The 9,624-nt window shown below is 41.0% G+C and overlaps 1 protein-coding gene across 1 annotated transcript; it reads left to right on the top strand.

The window, feature by feature from the left end:
• Window positions 1–295: 295 nt before the first annotated feature.
• Window positions 296–7,861, top strand: LOC121536705 (cobalamin trafficking protein CblD). The gene is made up of 8 exons (XM_041844150.2): window positions 296–464; window positions 2,721–2,771; window positions 2,879–3,029; window positions 3,174–3,394; window positions 3,526–3,634; window positions 5,512–5,642; window positions 6,469–6,555; window positions 6,776–7,861. The coding sequence occupies exons 1-8, from the start codon at window positions 423–425 to the stop codon at window positions 6,968–6,970; spliced, it is 987 nt and encodes a 328-aa protein (XP_041700084.1). The 5' UTR covers window positions 296–422; the 3' UTR covers window positions 6,971–7,861.
• Window positions 7,862–9,624: the final 1,763 nt, after the last annotated feature.

The following is a 9,624-nucleotide window of genomic DNA, read 5'->3' as shown; positions in this document are numbered from 1 at the left end:
ACCGGAAATGTCCAAGCATCCTTACGCCAATGCGGAAGTGATGCGTGCATAGAGCCTATTACAGTGCCACAGGAAACACTGACGAAAACCTTGGTCCTCCCCATGCACATGTATTTTTGTCTGAACTATCCTTAGAATTGCCATTGCTGGCGTCAATCTGTAGATACATGCTACCACTCATGGATTGGGCTATAACGACATCTAGTGTGCAGAAATGATTCTGCATTTTGCTGTTATTCCTTTTTTTGCAACCGTGTTATATCAGGCCATTTTTGTCCTTCGTAGGTTCCCGTCATTAACCCCACGTAAGAGCGCATGTGCACATTGAAAGGTGAAGCGGATAGATAGCAAGCGAGCTAACGTTAGGTCAAGGATAAACACAGATAATAACTATTGATATTTTCAACGTATTTGATTGATTTATGCTTGCAAGAAGGGGATATTCTTCAACGTATTCATTTAAGGTAATATCTTACATTTATGTTGTCAGAACCTAACAACTAATATAAATCGGCTAGCTGTGTGGCAGTAAATTTGTTTTTACTTTCGATATTCGGAGTTCGCTCGTCAATAGCTCTCCGACGGAAGGTCCTAGGATGATGATAGTGATATATCGAGAATCAGATGATGGTAGGGGGCAAGGTACACCCGTTGTTGTTGTTGTTTTTTTAATCGATGGTTGAACACCTTCCTTAACAGAGCAGAAAAGGAGGCATTATGCTGATTTCTGGTGCTCATGTGGTTTAGGGACCGTCGTAAAAGTGCAATATTGGTGATTGAATGTAAACAAAGTAGACATTTTTGCATTCCCATTCAGGAGGGTTAGCCCTATATGAAAATTACACACTGCATAGGGCCTCCAGTCACTAACGGGCCCAATATTTTTATTAGTTACCTCTAACTACTAAGGGCCCAATATTTTTATTAGTTACCTCTAACTACTAAGGGTCCTATATTTGACCCATTTACAAGGATACTTTTCTAAATCTTCCTCTCCAGGTGAAATGGAGATTTAAAACCACAATGTGAAGTCACTGAACCCCTCATTCATTAGAATTCCAGTTCACCACAAAATTTCCTGATATTTTCAATAGCTCCCTGTCCCTATGAGTTACAGATGTACAGACAAGTGTGTTGGGTTCCTTGACCACTCTTATCAAAATATTCATTTATAATCAGGGAACTTTTAAAATGGGAATTCTTATTGGTGTATCATAGATTTTCGCTCTCTAGGTCATGCAAGTAGGTTATTTATTTGAGCTCGTATTTTGACATAAAATCCATTAAAAATAAACAAGTTAACATTTTAAAATGTAATTGTTGTGGGGGGGAAACTAAAAGAACGTTTTTCTGTGAACACCAGGTTTGGCTGATTGCACTTTTAAGACTGTCCCTTAGCAGCCAGCACATAATACTGTTAGCAGTTGATGTTATTCTTCAATAACACAGACCCCAAAGCAAATCAGGGGGAGAAAATATATTCATTCAAAGCGAATACATTATAGTTCTTATGCTTGAAAGTAGATGGTAGATGTTCATTCTTCCCTGTTCTCAATGTTTCTCAACAGAACAAAGAGAGGATGTAGTTTATAGCCTCAAGCCTAGCATGTGGCTGAACAATTAGAATTCCTTGCAATACAATTGGGCTACCAAACCCCCAAGTATCCTGTTTCAGGATCAATGTATAGACCATTTGGACCAATGAAAACTTGCCACATGTAGCTATGAATCAAAACAACTATTTCCATTAATTGTTAATTCCCTCTTGACCGCCAGTCCTCTTGACCACTAGTCGTCTGCGTTGTGTATATTTATCTTCGAATATTCTTACAATACCAATGTAAAGTCACTTTTTGTAAACAAAACGGAGGGGGGAAAAGGCTGTACCTTGCGCTCTATTGTCATCTGATTCTAGATATATCACCTTAATCATCCTAGAGCGCTCTGTCAGAGGTATTGACGAGCTAACTCCAAATATCAAACCAATATCGAAACTGAAAACAAATTTGCTGCAGTTTTGCGAGCAGGGGTGTATTCATTAGTCAAATTCTGTTACAAAACGTTTGGGCTGTTGGGAAATGTGACTGGAAGAAGTTGGAAGGAACCCCGTGGACTTCACTCCACTTTAGAGCATGGAAGAATTGATCATTTATAGATGTGCAGCTTGTGCCAAACACTTCAGACTATTCTGATTGGAATGGTAAGGAAATCATACTGTACTTACTGTCTTTGCCAGTAACATGAACTACAATTTCCATTTAAGAACCCAACAGCTTTTACGTCATGTTGAAGAGCGTTTGGAGTAAACGGAAAGTGGAGTAAAAAGTGAGAGCTGTGGTGTATTCATTGGTCAGAATTCGACCAATGAATACACCACAGCTCTCACTTTTTGGTTAGCTAACATTAGCTGGCTAGCTAGCTAACATTCCCTACAGTCCTGCTGTACCCTGTTATGTAGTGTTGTGGCAGCTATCTCGTCTGAAATAGTTGTCGTCAATGAGCACAATAAGTGACAGTACTACGGGGTAAGGTAGCTACAGGATATTCTGAATTGTGTGATTCAAATTATTTGAAGTTATTTGAAGTTAGTTAGCCTGTTGACAGTCAACTGCTGTTTGTTTTTAGCTATTTAGCTTGATGATAATCAGTTTATGCACCTACTTTCAGTGTTGTGTGTCTAGTTTATGCAGTTGGTTAATTTATTACTTTGTCTTTTGCAGTTTTGCAAGTGGATAACAGAAGAGAGGGAGAGGCCCAACAGGATGGCCAGTGTAAGTCCATTTGACATAGACTTCCAGATTTGATCAGAATCCAATCTCACACACACACTTAATGCTTGTGTGTGTCCAGGTGGTGATGTTCTTTCTCTGTTCCTCAGGTGCTCTGTAGCAGAGCCAGGCTGGTGACTTACCTGCCAGGGCTTCATGTACTGGTCCGGCGGATCGCTGGAACCAACCAGAGAACATTCTCTGGTGCTGGATCATCTGGCTCTGATGAGCCTCGTGTTGCCATCACACCCCCTGACCTTGGTAAGTGCAGACCTCTAATCACAATGATGATACTGTACTTGCCTGAATGTGAACGTCATATACCAACTGTCTGTTATTCAGAAGGTAAGTGAATCAATCGGCTCAATAATTGGATCAACTTGTTAAATTATGTCTCATTGTCAGGACCCAGGACAGTTTGGCCAGATGATACTATGGGTCCGTTCGGGCCTCAGGACCAGCGCTTCCAGCTGCCAGGTAACTCAGGCTTCGACTGCCACCTGGAAGGAACAGCAGAACAGAAAATTAAAGGCCCAGTCCACCGGACAGTCCCCGACGTGCTCTCTGCTCCCTCCAGCAGCGAGAGGCATGAGTTCATCCTTGCTCAATTTGTCGGCGAGTTCCAAGTAAGTGTGGTTTGGTTTCACATTTGACATACGTTTATTCTGGTGATAATGAAGCATATGCATATTATGCAGCATAATATTTGGGGATGTTTTTGGTTTTCTGAGCAACGTTCCATGATTGTTTGTCTTAGGGGAACGAGGCCGATCCCCCGGAACAAAGAGTCAACAGAGCAGAACAGTACTTTGATAACTCCAATGTAGAGTGTGCAATACAGTCTTGCCCTGAGCTGCTGAAGAAAGGTACATTTATGATTGTTTTCCTTTCACCAGCAGATATAGCCCTATGTGAGCAGTCTTACTTTCTGTAAAAATGCACAACATACAGTGCATTTGGAAAGTATTCAGACCCCTTCCCCTTTTCCAAATGTTGTTAAGTTACAGCCTTCTTCTAAAATGGATTAAATACATGTTTTTCCTCATCAATCTACACACGATAACCCATAATGACAAAGCGAAAACAGGTTTTAAAAATGTATTACAAATAAAAAACAGATACCTTATTTAAATAAGTATTGAGACCCTTTGCTATGAGACTTGAAATTGAGCTCAGGTGCGTCCTGTTTCCATTGATCATCCTTGATGTTTCTACAACTTGATTGGAGTCCACCTGTGGTAAATTCAATTGATTTGACATGATTTGGAAAGGCACACTCCTGTCTATATAAGGTCCCACAGTTGACAGTGCATGTCAGAGCAAAAACCAAGCCATGAGGTCCAAGGAATTGTCCGTAGACCTCCGAGACAGGATTGTATTGAGGCACAGATCTGGGGAAGTGTACCAAAAAATATCTGTAGCATTGAAGGTCCCCATGAACACAGTGGCCTCCATAATTCTTAAATGGAAGCAGTTTAGACCCACCAAGAATCTTCCTAGAGCTGGCCGCCCGGCCAAACTGAGCAATCGGGGGAGAAGGGCCTTAGTCAGGGAGGTGACCAAGAACCCGATGGTCACTCTGACAGAGCTCCAGAGTTCCTCTGTGGAGATGGGAGAACCTTCCAAAAGGACAGCCATCTTTGCAGCACTCCACCAATCAGGCCTTTACGGTAGAGTGGCCAAACGGAAGCCACTCCTCAGTAAAAGGCACATGACAGCCCGCTAGGAGTTTGTCAAAAGGCACCTAAAGGACTCTCAGACCATGAGAAACATGGTCTGATGAAACCAAGATTGAACTCTTTGGCCTAAATGCCAAGCATCACGTCTGGAGGAAACCTGGCACCATCCCTACGGTGAAGCATGGTGGTGGCAGCATCATGCTGTGGGGATGTTTTTCAGCGGCAGGGACTGGGAGACTAGTCAGGATAAAGGGAAAGATGAACGGCGAGATCCTTGATGAAAACCTGCTCAGGACTTCAGACTGAGCCGAAGGTTCACCTTCCAACAGGACAACGACCCTAAGCACACAGCCAAGACAACGCAGGAGTGGCTTTGGGACAAGTCTCTGAATGTCCTAGAGTGGCCCAGCCAGAGCCTGGACTTGAACCCGATCGAACATCTCTGGAGAGAAGAAAATAGCTGTGTAGTGACGCTCCCCATCCAACCTGACAGAGCTTGAGAGGATCTGAAGAGAAGAATGGGAGAAACTCCCCAAATACAGGTGTGCCAAGCTTGTAGCGTCATACTCAAGAAGCCAGTACTGAGTAAAGGGTCTGACTACTTTTTTAGCAAAATTTCTAAAACCCAGTTTTTGCTTTGTCATTATGGGGTATTGTGTGTAGATTGATGAGGGGAAAATACTATTTAATCCATTTTAGAATAAGGCTGTAACGTAACAAAATGTCGAAAAAGTCAAGGGGTCTGAATACTTTCCGAAGGCACTGTTTGTAAAAGAAGACACTGATCATGCTACACACATTTTCTGTTATACTTTCAAATTTGTTGATATACTGTGTCTGTGTATATTATGTCCACATCTTAAATGGGGAATGGATAAGGGAAAAATAGGACAAAGCACTAACCTACTCACGTGTTTGTGAGATTTATATTGAGATTTTACGTGCATCCAGTAGAGGGAGCTCAAACACTAAAGGAATGTACATACTGTATGAGCATAATAACTCTATTGGTGTGATGGTCATGTTCGTTTTTGACCATGCATGTTCTCCCCATGTGTTTGCAGATTTTGAGTCAATGTTCCCTGAGGCCCCTAACAATGGCATGACTGTTGTCACGGTGACCCAGAAGACGCAGAACGACATGACAGCGTGGTGTGAGGAGGTGGACAAAGAGAGGGAGTTGATGCTAGACAAAGTGAGTTGGTGTCACAACACAGTGGGTAGTTTTACACATAGCATATGAACAACAGTAACTGTCTATCAGAACTACTGAAGATAATACTGACACTTTTACTGTCTGAAATAGTAGGGAGTTATCAGTTGCTAGTATATTGCAAACACATGTATATGCTAACCCAATCTGTGTTTTCCTCTGAGAACAACATTTTAAGGAATTTAATGGATTAAACTGTACATAGTCTTTCAGACTCAATGCCTCTAAGTATTAGCAAGTACCTATTTGTAGCAAGTACTCTTTTGTTTATGATAATGGGATTGTGCATTACATATTCCCAATCTCAGCATTACAATAGAAGACTTCTGTTAGTAGTCTGAGTGTGTGAGACGGCAGTGCGTGTTAGAGCAGGGCTTGCTTGTGACAGTGTGTGTTATTCACCGTCTGATTAACATGCCCTTGGTTGAGAATCGGTCTAATTGTGCTGCTGACCCCCTTGACTGCACTCATTTACTAGACACTGACACACACCCTCATCTCCTCTCCCGTCCCAGCAATAGGCTAGATCTCTACAACAGCACTTGTTGCCATCTTACATGGTGATATGATTACCAATAACAATCTGTTTGAACAGATGGTCTCTTGTATCTGTAAAAAATATATATATACATATAGCAAGCAGGTCATGCATGTACCGCACATGTTTGTAGTTCACAACATACAATCAGAATGTTGGGCACTATCTCGCATGTTTGTAACAGTACAAAATCGGAATGCTTGAAACTAACATAGAAATCGAATCGATTGTCGAAGGTAAATTTGTTGTTGCATTGTTCTCTTGTTGCAGTTTGTTGCCGGTGCCAAGGAAATCTGTTATGCCCTGAGGACAGAAGGCTTCTGGGCTGACTTCATAGACCCATCCTCAGGCCTGGCAGTAAGAAGTGACTAAAATGGCTGCTTAAGGATTAGCACTATGCTACATAAATAGTTGTCACATATATAATATTTTATGAACAATACATACAGTTGTAAGACAGGGGTGGCAGTTGTGTGGTCTTCTTGACGATTGAAATTGATTATATTTGTTCAACTTAAATCTTTCAAACAAAAACAAGCAGTATTCAGATCTTTTCCCATGTGTTTGTTTCTTCCAGTTCTTTGGGTCGTACACCAACAACACACTGTTTGAGACAGACGAGAGGTACCGTAACCTGGGCTTCAGCATCGAGGACCTGGGCTGCTGCAAAGTCATCCGCCACACATTGTGGGGAACACATGTTTTCGTGGGGACAGTTTTCACTAACGCACCTCCCCAAAGCCTTATCATGAAGAAGCTGCAAGGGAACTAAACCTGAATGATGGGAGAGTGTCTGGTATGTGGTTGCTATTAAACCTTGACGTGTCAAGGCTCTTTACACAGGCCTCAACTACTATTCGCTGTTTCTTTGTCGATCACATTTGTATAGAAACCCTCAATAGTAGTATGGTGCACCGATATTGTGAATACCAACCACCATGGTCCCTGACAGTTTTACCATTAGAGTATATTTATTTTCACCTCTGTCTGTACCCAGACAGTGTTTTTTCCATTAGTGTATTGTGGTTGAAGGCCTGATTGAAAAGGGTCTCTCTTGCAAAATAGATTTTATCTCAATGAGATTTATCTGTAAAAAATAAAGGTTAAATTGAATGGGAAATAGAAGGTGGAGGAAAAATCCACTCAACTTATCTTTGGGTATTATTTTCATGATTCTGTGGAAAGTGACACTTTGCTTCTTCAAAGTCCAATGTCTTGAGAACTTTACTGCTGACTTACAAAACTTTTTGGGACCGTATTAACAGTGGACTAATAAGTAAATGTGTATAGTTTGAGTGGATTTCCCCGTTAAGGGTGGATTGACTCTGCCCAGGTGAGATTTTCATTGATAAACCCCAATTTTTATCAAAAGGTAAGAATGAGCTTTTCTGATGTCATGCGGTTATTCTCAAGAGCTCTTATTTGATCCGTGTTGCCTTCAGAATAGAGACCTCATGTCTTGTTCACACGTCCTGAGATCCAGTTAACCATTGAATCCTTGAATATTGTACTTGTGACAGTAATCAATGCACTTGTCTAGAAGAAAGAGGGGCAGCACTTGTCTCTCTCCTTCACTTTAGAAGATGAACTGTTTTTAAAAGGGTCTGTGATTCTTGTGACAGCTTTTGTCCTGAGGTCCACACATTAAATGCAATAAAACACATCACCTTGTCAGTGGTCAGTTCATTCTGGGTGAAGGGAAGCAGGCATTGTTGAAGTGACCTTCATATAAATTGGTGTTGTGAGGGGAGATATGAAATAAACATTAAAAGAAAAGAAAAAGGTTTGCATTTGAAATTATTTGACCTAATGACCCACAGCTCTCATTGACTGTAACAGGCACGTGTTTGAACTTGATAAGCTAAAATGAGCACTTCTCGGTTCAGGCTATTGTATAGGAAGGCACCAGTGGTAGGAGTGAATGTCTCTGGGGTAACATTAACATGTATTATCCTCTACTGTTCAAGCTAACGCACAGCAGATGGGACATAATCATTCTCCTCTAAGACCATGCCTGGGTTATTCAGTGCATAATTTAGATGGGTCCCCTGTCACACTATTGCAAATTAATTGCAGTTCTTTTGTACCTTCTAGAAATTATGCTGATAGATTCTCTATCCTCATTCTTGGAGTGCAAATGTTGTACCAGAAAACCATACCCAAACAAAGGGGCTATTCCACAACATGCACTTGGTCATCTTTTAGGGATATTTACAAACACACAGAACACGGGTGTGACGCAGTAAGTAGGCCTAAGATGAATGATCATGACCTAAAACTGAATTCTCACAATTATGAGGTCACACTAGGTTTAGAGTTCACCAGCTTCTCTTTACACTGGGAATATAGTAACATGGATGAGACTATTCATTCCTGCTCTATGTAGCCCTGCTGCTGTACGTTTCCATGCGGTGATATATTACCTATTTACTCAGTTTGTCCTGTAGAGATGGTGTCTTGGTGAAAAGTATGGTACTGATCAGATAAAGATCCATAACAGAAGCTCTAACATGTCTAATCATTTAAATATTTCCCACTCACTTTCCTCAGCAGTGCTTTCAGATAAATGGCGGTAAAAAAGAAGTTGTAAATCTACTAAACACTGTAAGCTCTTCTCCACGATCAGCTGGCAAGCAAGATCGTATGATAAGATTATCTCAATATCAACTCAATAACTGGGAAACACAGATTTAGTGCAGTTTACACTGTCCTTAGAGAGGGGTTTAGTGGCAATACAACTAATGTAAGTAAATGTATTCATGTTAATAGGACTAGTGCACTAATAGTGCCAAGGCATGCAAGAGTTGTTGAGACTGAATAAGAGTGCACTGCTCCAACAAGTGGTCTCTGGTGTTTATCACAGCAGGGTACAAACTCTGTTGGCCAACACCCCGTGTTCTTATAAGACCGACAAGGTCAAGGGTTGCGGTGCTGTGACCTGGACATAATGTACTTGTCACATGGGTTAACACCACAGACTAGATTTCCTTTTCTTGTATAGTAAGTTTAAGATAAAAAGTAACTGGGGGTCTATGACAAAATCGCTTACTGTGTTTTATTTCACTCTTATTGTCTCCCAGATACAGTACTTTGTGATTTGACATAGTGTTTGTTGTCTGGAAAGCTCAGGGGTGTATGTTCATAGAGATTGCGTGTGCTGTGAAATAAGTTAAAACAGATGTTAATTTAAACAGGCTCTGTGAACTGTACACAATGTACAGCCATCAAACAGCAAGGAGAAGATTAATGTCTAACTAATAATGTAAGCAATAGGAAGATTCAAGACCAAACATTTAGAAAAGGCTGAGAAAATGTGTGCAATGTAGGTTAATAAATCACTTTAAAGTCCCATATTTTCTAGCCAGTTTAATCTAACCAAATCAAACCATTCACTCCAAAGACAAGCACCACAAAGGTCAAGGCATA

This window comes from Coregonus clupeaformis, chromosome 23 (assembly GCF_020615455.1).
Source record: "Coregonus clupeaformis isolate EN_2021a chromosome 23, ASM2061545v1, whole genome shotgun sequence".
NCBI lineage: Eukaryota > Metazoa > Chordata > Actinopteri > Salmoniformes > Salmonidae > Coregonus > Coregonus clupeaformis.
This window is presented reverse-complemented; position numbering and strand designations above follow the sequence as displayed.